Below are 17,621 nucleotides of genomic sequence, written 5' to 3' on the forward strand. Positions count from 1 at the left end.
CCAGGGTAGCACTGGCAGCAGATACAAGATGGATCCACCAACCAGTGCCATTTGGACGCAGGATTTCAGTGTGCGAAAGCCCACAGTTTGTCACTACAGTTTAGGTGGTGACACGTCACCCAGTTCTGAATTCAGAAGAACTTTACTATCTTGCAATGGTTAAAGGGGGCTTGTAAGAAAGATGGGGACAGACTTTTTAGTAGGGCCTGTTGTGATAGGACAAGTGGTAATGGTTTTAAACTGTAAGAGGGTAGATTCAGACTAGATAAAAGGAAGAAATTTTTTACAATGAGGGTGGTGAAACACCGGCACATGTTGCCCAGAGAGGTGGGAGATGCCCCATACCTGGAAACATTCAAGATCAGGTTGGACTGGGCTCTGAGCAACCTGACCTATTTGAAGATGTCCCTGCTCACTGCAGGGGAGTTGTACTAGATGACCTTTAAAGGTCCCTGCCAACCCAAACTATTCTATGATTCCATGAAAAGTTTTCAGCTGTAACCTGTATTCACCTCTCCTCTCCTCGAACTGGATGGGGATGTTTTCTCAAATAAAAAGTAAGGGATTTGAGCAAGACTATACCAAATACAAACCCTACTTTATGTTAGTATAATAATGTACAAGAATTTTTGACTTCATGGACAGGTAGTTGTACAACATTATAATGGTTTGTGTCATTAATTATCACTTTTAATAATGATTAATATATTAAAAAAAAACAAACAACAAACCACAAACGCTTGCAAATCTTGCTTTATTTTGACACTGCCAAGGCATGGTCTACCAAAGCAGATTAAGGAATCTGGAGTCTTTGCACTACTTTTGCAGTCACAAAGTTTAATGGACGTTTGCAGGAGTTTGGTAAACATGCCCGGGTGATGCTCAAGCCATGCCAGTTATTATTTTCAAGGTGTGAGAGTAGTCGGAAAGCTCAGTGGATTAGTAATGGAGTATGTCAAACCTTTTAACTAAAGTCACCAGCTTAAATTCAGTCTGCTCATACCACCAATTTTAACTGTGGCTTATGTTGCCTATGCTTTTTGGTAGTGATATCATATCAACCAAATGCCTTGCTAGTAAATTATAACTATAATTGGAAGGTCAGGAATGTTGCTCTTTACAACGCTTTCCTGTAGGTTCTTGAAGTATAAAATGTAGTATTTATATATTGTAAAAGATATATAAGCACCAAAACCTTAAGCTAATATATACCTAGCTGTACCTACCTAGAGTTTTACAAGTGGGTTTTGGGTTTTGCCAAAGTTTCTCTGATTCCATCTTAGTGGCTTAACACGTTTGTCCGTTAATCAGACTAGGGACACCGGATGTTGAATTATATTTAAAAAAGTTTTAAACTACTGCTCCCACAGTTTACGCAGTAATGTACTGTATCTACCACACAGAATACTTGTCATGGACAAATGTTGCACAAATATTAAACAATTATACTAAGCATTTGCTGTATGTTTCTCACAGAACCATCATTGTGGGGCATCCTAGTCACCTTAAAAAGAAAGAAGGAACATTGTAGAAAGGCCATTTTCTGAAAATGATTTTCAAGGGAAAGTGCTAAATAGATTTCTTTTTAGACTAATTTCTGCATTGTTCCTGTAAATAATAAGTCAATCAAAGTACCATAGCCAATATTATAATCCCATCCACAAACAGTTTGCGACTTAGTATATTATGATAGAGCTTGCAAACCAAAATCAAATTAGTAAGGGCTTAGAGTTAGAATGACTCACAAGCTAAAGCTCTCTTGGATTCAGATTCCCACATAATGTAGTTTCCCACCTCTTTTGATACGTGCTGGAACCACGGCCCAGGTTTTTAACTGCAAGGATGAATGATCTGAAGAGAAGTGGAAAAAAATCTCCACTTCAGTCCCATTTTCTTTTAACAAAAAATTTACAACTTTGGTCTTGCCTGCTACCTCTGACTACAAAAAAACTTCCACAAGTAATAATAAGAAAATATTCATGAACACATTTTCTTTTGGAGCTTAGAAGACTACACCTTTCTGTTGTTCATAGAACACAATGCTTTCCCAAAGGGTTCTCTGTTCTTTCCTTTTGTGTCTCTAATCAGGGCTTCAACATAACAGTCCAAAAGAAGATTTCACACATAAGTTAGATTGATGAACTGGTCAGCACAATGCAGACACACGTACTAAAATCTTTGACACGCTACCTAATGTTAAACTTGCTGCACATCATATTAATGCTTAGTTCTCTGAGTTATGTTCTGGCATACTGAAGGTCAGGTAGAACTTCTCATGCAAAAAAGATGTCTACAGTTACGAAGAACACTGACTGACTGACATCCTGTTGGACAGGATGGGCAATACGAACCCCTCCATAATTCTAAAAAAAATGGTAACAATGTTCTAAAAGTCGTATGATCAAAACAAGCTTATGAAAGCCTACCAAGTTTGTTGCAGCAATAAGAAATTTTTTTGCTTTATGCAGAAAGGAAGGTATCCTGTGTCAAACTTCTGAGGTGTAATACAAAACAGCACCTTCAAAAAGCTACACAAAACAAAGCAGCTAACCATCTTTTTTTCCTAAATGCTGCCACAAGTTTCTTATTAACCAGAATGTAAAATTATCACCAATAAGGCCATGAAACTGAGTCTCTCCTCCTTATTTCTTGTTGGCAATGCACTTTGTTGACAGGCAGGAGAATTCTGAGTCAAGGTTCTTTTGTGCGTTTTCCTTCACATTTTCATAAACACATTTCTAGTCTTGATGGCACCTTAAAGCTTCCATTATTTAACCCACAAATACACACTCTTCTGAAGACTGAGAAACCTTTTAGATAGTAAAGACAAGATCTCTCTTGGACTAGCAGCTTTAGAAGTGTATCTCAATAAACATATGTATAACCTCTTCCTGCCATCAGCTGAAAGGAGAGTATATTTTAGAACAAATTGACATTTAACTGGCAGCTGGGAGGTGTTCCTAATGAAACTAAAGAGTTAATTTCCATAAGGAAAAATGTGTAACATTCATCATCTCTTGTATCCTCCACAACAGCTTAAAGGCAAACAGAAGTTACCTTCCCTTTCTTCACACCTTTCATTTTGAAAACCCTCCATTTGAAGACTTCTGCCATTGCTGAATGCCATTTTTGAAGCATCATTTTAATGAATCAAGATTACCCTACCGGATTTACATGGATGGACCTTCATGCCCTGCAAGTCCTACTGAATTTGCTGTCCTTAGGAGAACTGAGACTGAAAATTATTATACTACAGCCCATCATATTATATTTACCCCAGAGCCTGAACCAAAAAGACTCCTGAAGACATAAAAGCCTTAGATTAGAGCCTCACATTGCAAACTCTCTGAAAAAAAAAAAGGCTGTTTTGGTATACTACAGTATCTTTATGAGGATGTTCACATATGGTTTAGTCCTGTGAGGTGATCTCTCCAACGTCACTGATTCCAGGAGTTAAGAGCACAGAGCATCTTGCAGGATACTCATTCAGTAAAAAAATCCTTTTATTATTGGAAAAAAAAAAAAAAAAGTATGTATTGCCTTTCCACCTCCCCTTTATGTCCAAAACATTAGAGGAAGAAATCAGTTTACAGGTCATCATAGAAACTTGTTTGCCTTTTTCTGGTCATACAACGTCTATACCCATTTGGTCAGCTATCTCCTGCTTTGCTGTATTCCCCAGAACTGATTATGCCACAGGCAACATAGAGCTCTGCCTGAGCACAGACTTAACCAGAAAGATCTTAGATGAGGAGTGTTTCAGAATTGTCATGTATACTGTTTTCAAATTATCTTAACCCACAAAAATTAATAATATGTTATAAAATGAGAAAGTTAGTAAGGTAGCAAGTGGCTGTGACATGGCAAAGTAAGTGTAAGGCAAACAGCTCACCACAGCACAAGTGCTGGACACATTGCCAGGGGTCTATACATGCTTTGAGAGCCTGATTTGCTATATCACTGCTGGTAATACGCTGTGCTGAGGTGACAAGCTCTGACTGAAGCGTGGATGTTCCACTAGGATCACAGCGGAATATAACAGCACGGCTGGTACACCGAGCAGCAGCAGAGACATCTCTGCTACATTACATGATGTGGCAACAAAAAAGCTAAGAAGCTCAGCAGCAAAAACTCCTCCTATTCAAAAATGGATGCTTCGCAATTACCAGACCTAGTCACTAGATCACTAGAAACAATTGCAAATGCTTCCTCTAAACAAATTTTACTGTTTGTATTACAAAGAATATTTTCCTTAAACGACATTTGGACTACTCTGATATTTTTCTGATACTTTTTCCATTTATGCCTGAAAAAATAAAGAGATTATTTTTTGCTGTTATCCTTAAAAAAAAAAAAAAAAAAGTTTTGCTCTTTGAAGTTACCCTTTTTTCACCAAAAAAATTCTGAACTACTTGCTGATCATGGAAGTTGTGTCTTTCCTTGGAAAGAAGTGTATCAAGTATTTATCACTTTTAAACACATAGGTATAAAGTTAACGTTATGTGAGTGTTAATGTTATTCTAATTTCTTATCCTTAAAATAAACTAGACAATCCTAGCTTTACTCTCTATAAATAGAAGGTCCTCAGGCATGCAAAGAGGTTATTCATAGCAACAAAATAATTAATAGCAATCTAAATTTGGACTCAGTCTATTAAATGTTACAGTTTTAAACTATTTCACTGTTAGTCTAATTGGCGAGCATAACATATATTCTCACCTTTTCAACCCATTATCTTGCCACTGTTACTCTGGGGCCTGCATTTTGAACAGCCAGGAATGGTGCCCTGCAAGCTGATGTGTCCTGTGATACTTCTAAAATTAAATACACAGTTGCTAGATAAAATAAGGTCTGACCTTGTACAACTGTAACATAAGCAGACCTGACCCACAGGAAAGTATTACACATGACTTCTCTAAAATCTCGTCAAATGTAACACGAGGTCTGGACGGTATAATAAGACCATCTGTGCCCTCATTGGTTCAACAACTCTCATTAAGAAAATAATTTATTTGCCAACTTAGTCTCAAGGGCTACACTAACAAAATCTGGTAACACATTTACATAAATTAAAACAAATCTGAGACGGTTTAGCCTTCAGCTTGTTGTAGATCCCACCACATTACATCACCAAACACTAATCTCTCTCTCTGAGGCCAATATGATGCAAAGCTTTACAGATTCAATGACAGCCAATTATAGTAATTATTTGACTAGATTTAGTAACTTGAAATTGCCCAAAGAAGCAGGAGGCACGGCACCACAAACAGCAGTGATGCAAAAGCCAAATAACCCAAGAGTAACATCAAGAGTATCAGTACCCAGTAACTTAAATCACAAGTATGGGATGAGGAAGAAGTGGAATTTTTTTCCTCTAGCTAGACATACATATCACTGATGCAATACGCCTGTCTTATTTTGGTTTTAACCAATTAGTTGCTATCTCTACCAAAATGAACAGACAAAAAGGGAACGTAACAAATTGAAATAATAAACTTCCAACTTATCTTCCATTGTTCTGATGAAATGAAATCGTACACTGTGAACTCTTCCGTGCCCCATGATTTACTTGCATGTATAGAACCAGAAAACTATAAGCTTAACTAAGGCACTACATGCATCTCATCTTTGGACACAAGATCAAGAAAACCATTTAATGATGATAAATAATATTTACTGCAACCTCCTTTGCCAGCGTGACCTAAGTAAGTGTGGTGAACATCCAAAAAAGATGCTACAACAGAAGCAGACAAACAGTGCATATTCTTTATAATGAAAATATCTAAAATACATATTTTTAATATATATAAAGAGCATAAATATTTTAATTGCTTACCTTGAGTTCTTTCATTTCCTTTACATAACCAAGATATTATCAGAACTAGTACATATCCATATTACAAGTACGGTATTGTTTTGCATTTCAGATTTTTTTTAATACTATCTTGCATTACTATGTAAATAGGGTTTGATTTTGATCTTACATAGCTACTAGTTACAAATCCATCAGTCAATCATGTTCCATGCATGTAAAGCCAGAATAAATAAGACTCTTGTCCAGACACCAAATCATATGGCAATTTGCAAGACTTCACAGTGAGATAAATTCACTGGTGAGACAAAAAAGGGCACAGAAGTCACAGCTATAGCAACGCCTTCTTAGGGTGCCTACACACTGTATATTAACACACAGGATGATATTCCTGACAAACCCCCCAGTCCTCCAGATAATAGACTGTGAAATGCTACGTGGGTGGTTTTGGTTTTTTGGGGGTTTGCTTTCAAATCCAGGTAATTACTGAATGTACTCGGATAACACTTCGTACATCTTGGAGCTGTTATACATTAAAATAAATTATGCATTGAAACAGAATTTGGTAATTTGGAGAATTTCCTACTGCATCACTTCTGGATTGACTTAATGAACTGTCTCATCAGCCTATCTTATTCTTTTTCACTCTTTGTATCGGGATGTGGCAAGGACACCTACATGCTTGGGTTGTCTGAACAGATGGTTAGAACTCCTGGTTGAACGACACGAACTGAGCTAATTTGGCTAAAGATCACCAGGCACTGAACAATGTGTGCTGCGGTCAGTGTAATCAGGAGATATATCATCTGGTTGGACCATCACAGATAAGGGAAAAATACAGCCATGATCCACTAAAAAAGGCTGAAATTTTTGAAGAACATAATTTCAATAGGAAAGAGAGATTCTCAGTGGCTTGGAAAGACACCCTCAGGTCTCTCAGATGCAATCTCAAAAAAATCTCAGGAGCAGAGCAGCACAATCCCTGAATTCTGACATAAACTGTATTAATCACTTTGCTTTAATTACGGAACGGAGGTAGCACGTGTCTTATTAAAAGACCTGCTTTCAGTGAGAACACTATGATATTCTAAAACTCAGTTTGCTGGGTTTGTTTACCACTTACAGAAAAGAGGAGCTCACCAGCAGGCCAGAGGAATTATAAAGAAAAATTTGTCCAGAATAAACACAATATAAAGTTACAACGCAATTATTAGCAAATCTTACTTACTATGCAAAACTCACCCTTTAAATTAGCAGCTAGGCCATAAAGATAAGACTTAATACAAGTCCAACTGGATCTTCAAATAAACATCATGTTTATCTCCACCAATAATTTAAACAGGTTTTTTTATTGCTTTTTTCTCCCATTCTCTCTATCTCAAGTCCCTTAATTGAGTTTTCTACTTTCTGTCCGTATTTTACAGTGTTTTTTGCTTCACTAAGTGGTCACATTAACTCAGAAATTACCTATTTGCCATATTCTATTGCAGTGATCCTTATTTTTGATTCTGCAGTTAATTAGCTACTATTAACACAAATCCTTGGTCAAACCAATTTCACAGCTAAAACTCATAGAAGGTATATGCATGCTTCTGCATGTTAAACAAATTCCGGAATACTTACGACTATTCCCTGAGGCAGAAAGTTATCACCCTCAGGAAGACCTGACTGATAAATACACTCGCATACAACCCCTTAAAATAATTTTGCTAAAAGCATATATATAAAACATTTTGTTTATAAGCTTCTGCATTATTTCTAAATTAGACCCTGCTCCAAAGCATAAAAATACTTACTGTTAACACACTGCATCAGTTATCAATTGGAGGGTCTTTATTTTTTACGTATGTGTTGCAGAAAACTAGAATTCATGTACTAGAAACTTCTGCAAACCCTAAGCACCTAAGTGCTTCAGCAAAGAATGACAGAAGGTGAAACATATTCAAATCACATCTACTACACCAAAATCACACCTTGAGTGGACATAAACAGCTTCATTTCCAAGTATGCATCACACAAAAATGCTCCCAGCAGCTGCCAAATGTTCTTTTGAAGCACTAAAGGGTTGGCACAGTTGTTTGAATCATGGAAAGGAGCTTTGAAATCAGCTCTGAAGCTTGGACTAAGTTTGGACTCTGCAAAACATTTTTGAAAGTAAAACAAATCAAAAAGTATGACCATATAATAGTTCTGAGCACTCACTGCTAGCAGTTAGTTAGCTATCGCTTGGCAAAAATCAGTTGGTTTCAAGTACTGCCACACCGAACACACCAAGCGAATGCACCTGTGCTAGAAACATGCCGAAAATCTGAACACAGAATACATCACTTATGACTTCTGCCTGATGCATTCCTCATCTAGAAAGGGTGAAGTCCTGCAAATCGATGATACGCTGCCTTTAAGCGGTTTCCTGCAGACACCTTCACTACCACAACACAGGTTTTATATTTAAAAGGGCAGCAAAGCACGAGCTGTAGCTCACCGCTGCCTCAGGCCCGGCCCATCCGGCAGCACCGCCCTCCACACCTTGGACGCGCCTTCGCCGCCCGCACCGCGCCCCGGATGCGCACTGCGCATGCGCCGCCCCCCGCGCCCTCCGGCGGCGCATGCGCCGGCTGCCCCTGCACGCCTTAGCGCATGCGCCCGTGCCACCACCCGACCCGCTCCGCCCTCTGCGCGCCGGGATCGGGAGCGGATGCGGTCGCTGCGCATGCGCAGTCCGGCGTCCTTCGCTATGTCCTCTACCCAACCACCGCAGGCGCCCGGCGCCGCGCAGGCGCATGCGCACCGCTGTGGAGGGCGGGGCGTCTGGCGCAGCCATGGCGGGGGCGCTGAGGAAGGTGAGGCGCCGCCGAGGTCCTGCCGCTTCCTCCTCCTGCGCGGAGGAGAGGGTAGGGGGTGCCCGAGCGGAGGGGTGAGAGTCAGTGGGACGCCCTGCGGGGAAAAGTCTGAGGGTGAGCGTGGGGCCCGGCCCACGGGGGACGGCGGGCCCGGCGCCGGGTGCTGGCGGGGCAGCAGCGATCGTTAGCGGAGGGGGTGGGCCCGTCGTGTGGGGAGGAGGGAGGCGGGAGGCGGGTCACCGTCGCAGTTCGCCCCACCGGGAAGGCTTTTAGGCAGCAGCTTTGTAATGTGAGTTGCTCCCTCTTTTCGCCCTCTGCCTCCCCGTCGTGTGCGCGGGTCGAAACACTGCTAATTAGTGGGATAGAATGTGTGGTGGGAGGCGAAAGCTCGTGTCACAGAATGGTCCCTGTCAGGTGTATGCTGAGCCAAAATGGAACAATCAGGTAGCAAGGGAATAGATGCTTAGGTATATTACATGTTTATGCTGTCTGTGCAGACCACTGGACTTGTAGGATTGGCTGTAGCTGAAAATCCTCATGAGGTACGTCGCATGTCTTGTTCTGTATTTAATGGAAGTTGTCAGTGAGATCAAAGCTTTTTGTGGCGTATTTGCATATGTAGGTACTCCGGGTACTTTACAGCAGTGCCAACTTAATGAAAGTGTAAAAATGTTACAAAGTGATAAAGGAAAAAAATTAATTCTTAAATGGTTTAATTCATATCATTAGGATTTATTTTGCCTGTGTACTTTATGTTGCATGTGCTGATATCAAAAACTTCCTTTGTGTAAGTACTTTTATGAACCAGTTTTTGATTTCTTTTTCACATCTCCAATGCAAAAGCAAAGAACTCTTTAAATTCAGTTCTTCATAAATGTAATTTCAGCTTCAGAAGCATACAGATTTTTGCTGCCTTGCTATGTTGTGTTTCCAGCAAGTACTGAAATAACTTATACCTGTACTAAGGGGATAGGCTAGTCTTACATGATAGAGGCTAACCATGTGGTGCAAAGCCACATCAAGCCCCTACGATGGCAAGCACTGTTGAAATTAGGGTACTTCGGTGGTTCTCAGGAAACAGATTATGTGGTTCTTTAGCAATTGGGTGCTTTCTTTTTCCATCCTCAGGCTCAGTAACAAAGGCATGTTTGCCACATCTTCCTTACTTACTCAGGAGGCACTAGCTTTGAAAGGACTTTAGTAATTCTTTAATTTCTCTGTGCTTTGAAATTTCCTGCTATGCAACAATTCTATTTCAAAATGTTTTTGCCACCAAAAGCTATAAATAGTGTCAAAAACAACCATTGAAAAAATCGTTATTGTTCTGTACAAATGATTCTAGCTCAGTCTACAGCCTTGTGAGACACCTGGGTGAACTTCATAAATTTGGGGGTTTTTGGTGACTTAAAGCCAAGACTAAAAAAATCAACAATGCTTTAGTTGAAGTATAGATTCTGTGCCAGCCCCCTTTTTGTTTCCTGTTTTTTTCTTCTTTGCGTTTCTTTGACTGCAGTACTCTGCTTCTATTTCTTATTATTCCTATAGGACATCCATGCACCTTCAGTTAGATACAGTTACCCAGTCAACGTATGGCCCCAAAACTTCAATTTCTTCACCCAAATGTGTCTTTTATCACTGCATTTAAAGCAATAAAAGTTTCAGGTTTCATTTAAATCTGTCTGTTGCTCAGAACTTTGCACCAGCATGAGGAGAAGTGCCAAAAAAAATTTAGTTGTGCCTTGGTAGCTTCTGTGCTTCTTTATATCTTGCCCGGGTAATTTTTTGAGAAACTGATGGTTTAGACATGAATTGTCATCCTTTTAGAAAAAAAGTATGGTTAGTATTAGAAACACAGCTTTTATTGTTTGTTTGTTTCTGTGTTGCATCAAATGTACTTCAAATCACAACTTACTTTTTTTTTTGCTTTTTTTTCTTCAAGGAATCTGACAGTGGTAACTTCACAGTCCTGTTAAATCCCAGTCTTACCCAAGACAGAGTTCTGTGGTTCAGACTTAGTTATTTTGTTAATCCTGCATTTCTGGATTGAGAAGCATAGCCCTCTATATTTTGTGTGTAGATAGTTAACTAGTAGGTGAAGTAGGACAGGCAGTTAAATAATTCTAGTTGTGTATTTTAACCATGTCTTGTGATCAATTCAGCGCCTGCGAATACTGTACACAAAAATCCTTGGTGTCCTGCAAAACATTCCCAAAGATGCAGCGTATAGGAAATACACTGAGCAGATTGTGAATCAGAGATTTAATTTGGTGCAAACGGTAAGTACAGTGCTGCTTTGTAAGTGTCACACGTGAATGATTTTCAAAATGACTGGCTTGTTTTCCAGGAGTATATGTAACTTTAAGGTGTCAGTTCAGAAATAATTGAAGTCTTGAGGTTTATTTTTGTTATTGACCGAAATATTTTGATTAACAAAAGAATTGTTAATTTCTTACTGATCTTTTCTGTGAAAATTAAAAGAAAAAAGTTGGGTTTTAAGATTTGTACAACAGTGGTAATTGCCACACACTTGCACAAAAAAAATGCATGTGCTCTTACCAATGTAGTAGCTTTAGCACAATCCCTGCCTTTGACACATTAAAACACTTTTTAGTACATTAAACCATGCAATACTGGCGTTGTGTATTTAAGGTGATAACTGGAAGGTTGCATATCACTTCATAAAAAGCTAAGAGTAAAATTTTCTTTCAAGATACGTGCTAAAGCACTTAGCTGCTAATGCTTCTTTGGATGTCATTAAATAGTACTTGGTTTTTGTATTTATCATTGAGAGTTTGATGTTTGTTTTCAATAAGAAAATTGTGTGAGATTTCTTTGGTACTGTAAAATGACAGAAGCCAGCTAATTTGATGGTAGTTTTGAGGAAGACTAGAGTGCGATCTGGTTACATTACTGTTTTCATGCTTTATCTGGGCTTTCTACTTCTCAGTAAAACTAAACATGTATTTATATGTATTTGAATACACAGGAGACTGATGTGCAAAAACTACAGGACAAACTGAATAGTGGTCATATAGAAGAAGTCATTGTACAGGTAAAGTGGGGAAATTTAAGGTTAGGTACAAAAGGGAGCAGCGGTTTTCAGTGTTCCTTTGGATGAGCTTCTGTTCAGAGAATTGGCAGTTTTCCATATCTTCCTTTCATAGGATCATTGAATGGTTTAAGTTGGAAGGGACCTTTAAAGATCCTGTAGTTCCAACTCCCCTGCCATGGGCAGGGACACCTCCCACTAGACCAGGTTGCTCAAAGCCCCATCCAGCCTGGACTTGAACACCTCCAGGGATGGGGCCTCAACAACTTCTCTGGGCAACCCATTCCAGTGTCTCGCCACTGTCATAGTGAAAAATTTCTTCCTGATATCTAATCTAAATTTCCCCTCTTCCAATTTGAAGCCGTTCCACCTCATCCCATCACTACATACCCCTGTAAGAAGACCCTCTCCAGCTTTCTTATAGGCCCCCTTCAGATGCTGAAAGGCTGCAGTAGGGTCTCCCTGGAGCCTTCTCTTCAGGCTGAACCACCCCAACTCTCTCAGCCTGTCTTCATAGGAGAGGTGCTCCAACCCTCTGATCATCTTTGTGGCCCACCTCTGGACCCGCTCCAACAGGTCCATGTCCTTCTTACTTTGAGGGCTCCAGAGCTGGATGCAATATTACAGGTGTGGTCTCACGAGAGTGAAGTACAGAGGAAGAATCACCTCCCTCGCCCTGCTGGCCGTGCTTCTTTTGATGGAACCCAGGATGCAGTTGGCCACCTGGGCTGTGAGCACACATTGCCAGCTCATGTTGAGCTTCTCATCAACCAACACCCCCAAGTCCTTCTCCTCAGGGCGGCTCTCAATCCATTCTCCACCCAGCCTGTAATTGTGCATGGGATTGTCTAGGCCCACATTGAGGACCTTGCACTTGGCCTTGTTGAACTTCCTGAGGTTTGCACAGGCCCACCTTTCAGGCCTGTCCAGGTCCCTCTGGGTGGTATCCTTTCCCTCCAGCGTGCCGACTGCTCCTCACAGCTTGGTGTCACCAGGGAACTTGCTGAGGGTGCACTCGATCCCAACATCCATAACACCAGCAAAGATGTTAAATAGTACCGATCCCAGTAGTGACCCATGAGGAGCACCACTTGTCACTGCTCCACACTTGGGCGTGGAGCTGTTTACCTCAAATCTTTGAGTGTGACCATCCAGCCAGTTCCTTATACACGGAGTGGTCCATTGGTCAAATCTGTGTCTCTCCAGTTTAGAGACCCTTATGCACCAATGCTGTAGTGCCATCATAGAAAGCCACCAAATTTGTCAGGCACGATTTGCTGTTAGTGTAGCCATGTTGGCTGTCACTGATCACCTCCTTATTTTCCATGTGCCTTAGCAGAGTTTCCAGGAGGATCTGCTCCGTGATCTTGCTGGGCACAGAGCTGAGGCTGCTGGCCTGTAGTTCTCCAGGTCTTCTTTTTTACCCTTTTTAAAAATGGGAGTTATGTTTCCCCTTTTCCAGTCAGTGGGAACTTCACTGGCCTGCCATGACTTCTCAAATATGATAGATAATGGCTTGGCAACTTCATCTGCCAGTTCCCTCAGGACCCATGGATGAATCTCACCAGGTCACATGGACTTGTGCACCTTCAGGTTCCTCAGCTGGTGTCGCTGCAAAACAGTCAGTCAGACAATAAATCTGAAAGTGTATGGTCATACAGTGATTGAGATGACCATGCTAAAACCTACACACAATTAATGAGTGTATACAGTATTATGCTTACATATATACCATGTTACTACATTCTGCATTGCTTCTTACAGAGTCTAAATCAGTGCAAAGGGCAGATGATTGGTTAATATTGGGGGATAATCCAAATAGAGTGAAAAATATCATGAAGTTGTCATTGGGAATGACGAGGTGAAGAGACTCTGTTTGGGTGATTCAGTATGTTTTTTTTAAAACACAAACCAAAACACACTGTTTCTTTTGATATTTACAGATGAAACTTGTAGTAGTCCCTGACTGTGATAGGTAGTGATGTCACTGAGATAACAAACTGAAATAGAGGTAATTTAATACTTGGGCAATTGTATAGAATTTAAGAATTTGTGTATGGTGTTTATTAACAGGCTGAAAATGAGCTTTCCCTGGCAAGAAAAATGATACAGTGGAAACCATGGGAGCCTCTAGTTGAAGAACCTCCTTCTGACCAGTGGAGATGGCCAATATAATTTTCAAAAGGGTGTATCCTCTTTAAAGTAAAAAAAAAAATTAAATACTAATCTATTGTTACTGACTGTTGTCTTTAAATTAAAGATTATAAGAACTTCATAAAAACATGTTTTGTCCTAATGTCCACTTATGTTTAGCAATCTAAAGACTGCTTCCAATTTTTTGCAAGAATGATTTTAAGAAAATTCTTTTCAGCTCTTGTACAACTTTTGGTTTATTTCCTTTTGTAATTTAACAGGGTATTTGTGCTTCATTCTGAGTTATTTTTATAATCTGTATTTGTATATTAACAAATACAGATATAGGCCATTTGAAATCAAAGTCGAAGTTGTGGAAAAGTGTGATCCTGCCCTTCTCTCCCACCTTTGGTTGTGTATTTTTGCCAGCCACTGCCGCTGTCTTTATGACCACGCAGACACTGAGAGCAGGTGTCTGATGTCACGAAAACTAGGCTTACCAAAAATAACAGTTTTGTAGATGTCAGCTGAATCGCTGTCTTGAATTGGCTGACTTTGCTGCCCACATAAACCTTGACTGTGACTCGGGGGAAGCACTGGGAAGAGCCAAGATTGGAGGGGTGAGGGGAAGAAGGAAGGGCAGTCCCTTCAGGTGACAGCAGGAGCAGGTTTCTTGGTTAGCAGTTAGGTCACCATACTGAGCACACACAGCACAAACTAGTATTGGGGTCTTACAAAGGCTTTGTATATAAACATGTTTAGTTTATAGATTTATTTGTATGTTATTGATTCAGACCTTGAATATTACTTAGTAATATGAAAAAAAAAAAAGTGGATCTGTCTTGACATAGCTGGCTAGGTTCTTTCAAACATTTAAATGGAAATGGTGCTTGCCTCTTCTGAAAACTTCTGTTTACAGACTTAAGCTTATAAACCCCAATTAAAATATCCAAACTAGATATAAGGATACTGTGCAAATTTGCTTTTACTCACATTTTTTCAGTACCATTAATAAAGTTCTTGCAAGTTTAAAGATAAGACTAGCTGTATGACAAAAAATCTGCAGTTTGTTAAAAGTTGATAGAGTACCATGCATTGCATTACATTATGTACTTTGTCATAGGTGTTTTTTCATAGTCATTAGGCCTATAAGTTTACCTGTGACATCATTATTATTAGTAATTAATGACATCTTTATATACTATTTCATACAATCAAGGTGGTAAGGGAGTAGAACAGAAGAGAACAACTAAGTACAGCTAATGTGTTGACTAGCAACTATTTTCACTGCATTCTTTAGCATTATTTTTTTTTCCAACTGTTATAATTACAGAAACTTTTAAATTTTGAAAATTGAAAAAGTGGAAAATGTTTTGCTTCACTGGTTGGTTTTGAAGGCTTTTTCTGTCTTGAAAAAGGTAGAAGCTGGTCTCTTCTGAGATAAAACCACTAGATGGCATTCCAGAAGAGGACTTTGCTAAAGTTAGCAAACAATTTTCACATGGGAAATACTGAAGGATTATAAACTTGAATGAGGGTGAACGATGTCAGATGAGAAACAAAGATGAATGGTTGTAGGTAATAAGTATCAAGCTGATGTGAGAGGAAGCAAAATAAAAAATTAACAAACCCCCCTGAGGTCTAGTATGAATGACATTGGCATGAGATACTTAGGGGGGAGGGAAAAGTTGCCAGAATATGGTGACAACTCTCAGAATTCTTTCTACTCTTTTGTAACTAAGACATTAGCTGAACTCTTTTTGCTTAGTTATTTTCTCCACTTCTAAGGCTGTATTTGTCATGTGACTTAGAATAGCTGTCCCACAAGCTTGAGAGTTGTGTTGCAGGGGAGAGGAAGTCTCACTTTCTTGGCCCATTGCTGCTGAAATTTTTTATCTGGTCTTTTAAAACTGAGTTTCACCCTTCACGTCTTCTCCCTTTTGCAAATGCACAAATACGTCCTCAGTACAGAAACTAATATGAGCTGTTTACTACCTTAAGGGGATTTTGGTTTTAGAGCTGTGTTTCCTAGTTTATATTCTCAGTGATTTTTCTGGTCTAAAGTGTTTCTTTCATGTGACTGAAAATAGGATAATTTTCTAAATCTTTCTATCCAAAACACTAGATTAGCTTTCACAAATGCTTCAATTTAGGAATCAATTAACTTGAGTTTTAAAAAGGTTCTACTGAGACATTAATAAGGATTTTTCAGCTTTCTGAGCTTTTTATCAAATTCTTAGTGTGTTATGATGTATTTTCATTATTTTATCATTGGTTAAATTTGGTTTCATTATCTTAGCATAAATTAATCTGTGCTACATAAGGTTACTGTATTAATTAGTGTTATGTTGTAGCATCAACTTCAAACAGCAGTTATTGAGAACAAAGGGAGAAAAAAAAGGATTGCAGTTTTGAGATGTAGTGGTGTATGCCTTTTGTACAGTGTTGTGTAGTTCACGTCATCCTTGTTCATGGCTAATTTAAAAATACACCTTTGCTGAGAAGAGAAACAGTAATTTTTACCTTGCTATTAACTCTGTAACTGTACATCTGATATTTAAATCCACACTATAGCAACAAAACAGCACACACATATTTTACAGGCAAGAGAGTCTGTATTAGAATTTCATATTTCTATGAAAAAAATATTTCTATTTTGAAAATAATTTAGTTTAAGATTAATATGCTAGCAAGGCATAATTTGGAGACTGACTATGATGATTTTGCTTGGTTTTCTCCATGAACTGTATTGGAAATACATGATGATACAAAAGATTTTATCATTATCTGCTGTAATATGCTAAGGTAAATCACCGCAAGTCTTGGAGTTAACAAACTTTAGATCTTTAAAACACTGAGATCCTCTGACTAAAGTTGTTAGGGAGTGAATATCGCCCTGTCTGCAAGGATGGGACAGAGCATGTTAAACCAGAAAAACAACTTTCAAATTGCTCTGTAGCAGCAGTACTGGGGTTTCGTTATCCCTAAGGTATCTGCTGCTTCCCCTGGTTTGAGTAGGTGGGTTCTGAACAGGACACTGTTTTCACCTGACATAATTTCTGATGAGTGAAAGCTGCTTTTCAAAGAATTTATTTGTTTATTTACAGCCTGTGTGCTATTGCATTAGAAAAAAATGAAAACTGGTCTTACAAACTGAAACTGAGTTTGAATGTTTAATCAGGTTGGCTATGTAATAGTGCCAGTGACACAAAATGACATAGTATCTCTGGAGTTACTGCTGGTCCTATTCTAGCCTGAGCTGAAGTTCAATCCCGGTTTTTGAAAAAAGACCATTAACAGCAGTAACAGGAAATTTCTGTCCTCCTTTTGGTAGTGTGGTGGTTTAACCTCATCCAGCAACTAGAACTAGAAGCAGGTGCGTGTTTAAATGCTTAACCATGTCTGTGAAACTTGGTAACAGTGATCATGGCATACTGTTACTGGGTACGGATATAATTTCAATGCCTGCTGAAATATAACTTTTTTTTCAGGCTTCTCCCAGAGTTGTGACACAGAACTGTATATTTCACCTCCAGAAAGGTGGTGTCCTGGAGTGAGTGTGTCTCAGTTGTCCTGTAGTGGGCTGAAATACTTGTGTGGGTTATCTCAGAAATCACACATCGAACACCAGGAAATTCAGTTTCATACGGTTTTAGTTGTGGTATTGGTGTCTTCATTTCCGCTCGGCAGCCTCGGTCCTTCCAGGGCGGTACGCCGCCGTTGGCCTGAGCGTGTCATGGTCGTTGCAGTGAGGGTTGCTGGCATCCAGACACACCAGATTTTCATA

The 17,621-nt window shown here is 39.4% G+C and overlaps 1 protein-coding gene across 3 annotated transcripts; it reads left to right on the top strand.

Annotated features, from left to right (window-relative positions):
* Nucleotides 1-8,631: 8,631 nt before the first annotated feature.
* NDUFA5 (NADH dehydrogenase (ubiquinone) 1 alpha subcomplex, 5) lies at nucleotides 8,632-13,994 on the top strand. 3 transcript variants are annotated; one of them, XM_009883664.1, is made up of 5 exons: nucleotides 8,632-8,652; nucleotides 9,150-9,194; nucleotides 10,812-10,928; nucleotides 11,639-11,704; nucleotides 13,775-13,994. In XM_009883664.1, exons 1-5 carry the CDS (start codon nucleotides 8,632-8,634, stop codon nucleotides 13,874-13,876), a joined length of 351 nt encoding a protein of 116 aa, XP_009881966.1. In that variant the 3' UTR covers nucleotides 13,877-13,994. The 3 variants fall into 3 exon arrangements, with proteins under 3 accessions (XP_009881966.1, XP_009881968.1, XP_009881967.1); XM_009883666.1 differs by lacking the exon at nucleotides 10,812-10,928 and having other exon boundaries at nucleotides 13,775-13,960; XM_009883665.1 differs by lacking the exon at nucleotides 9,150-9,194 and having other exon boundaries at nucleotides 13,775-13,960.
* The last annotated feature ends 3,627 nt before the right edge of the window (nucleotides 13,995-17,621 follow it).

This window comes from Charadrius vociferus, unplaced genomic scaffold, assembly GCF_000708025.1.
Source record: "Charadrius vociferus isolate BGI_N301 unplaced genomic scaffold, ASM70802v2 scaffold43, whole genome shotgun sequence".
NCBI classification, from domain to species: domain Eukaryota; kingdom Metazoa; phylum Chordata; class Aves; order Charadriiformes; family Charadriidae; genus Charadrius; species Charadrius vociferus.

Coding starts and splice junctions, on each gene's coding strand:
- NDUFA5 (XM_009883664.1), top strand. CDS start 8,632: ATGGCGGGGGCGCTGAGGAAG. Junction 9,195..10,811: donor TAGCTGAAAATCCTCATGAG/GTACGTCGCATG, acceptor TGATCAATTCAG/CGCCTGCGAATACTGTACAC. Junction 10,929..11,638: donor GATTTAATTTGGTGCAAACG/GTAAGTACAGTG, acceptor TTGAATACACAG/GAGACTGATGTGCAAAAACT.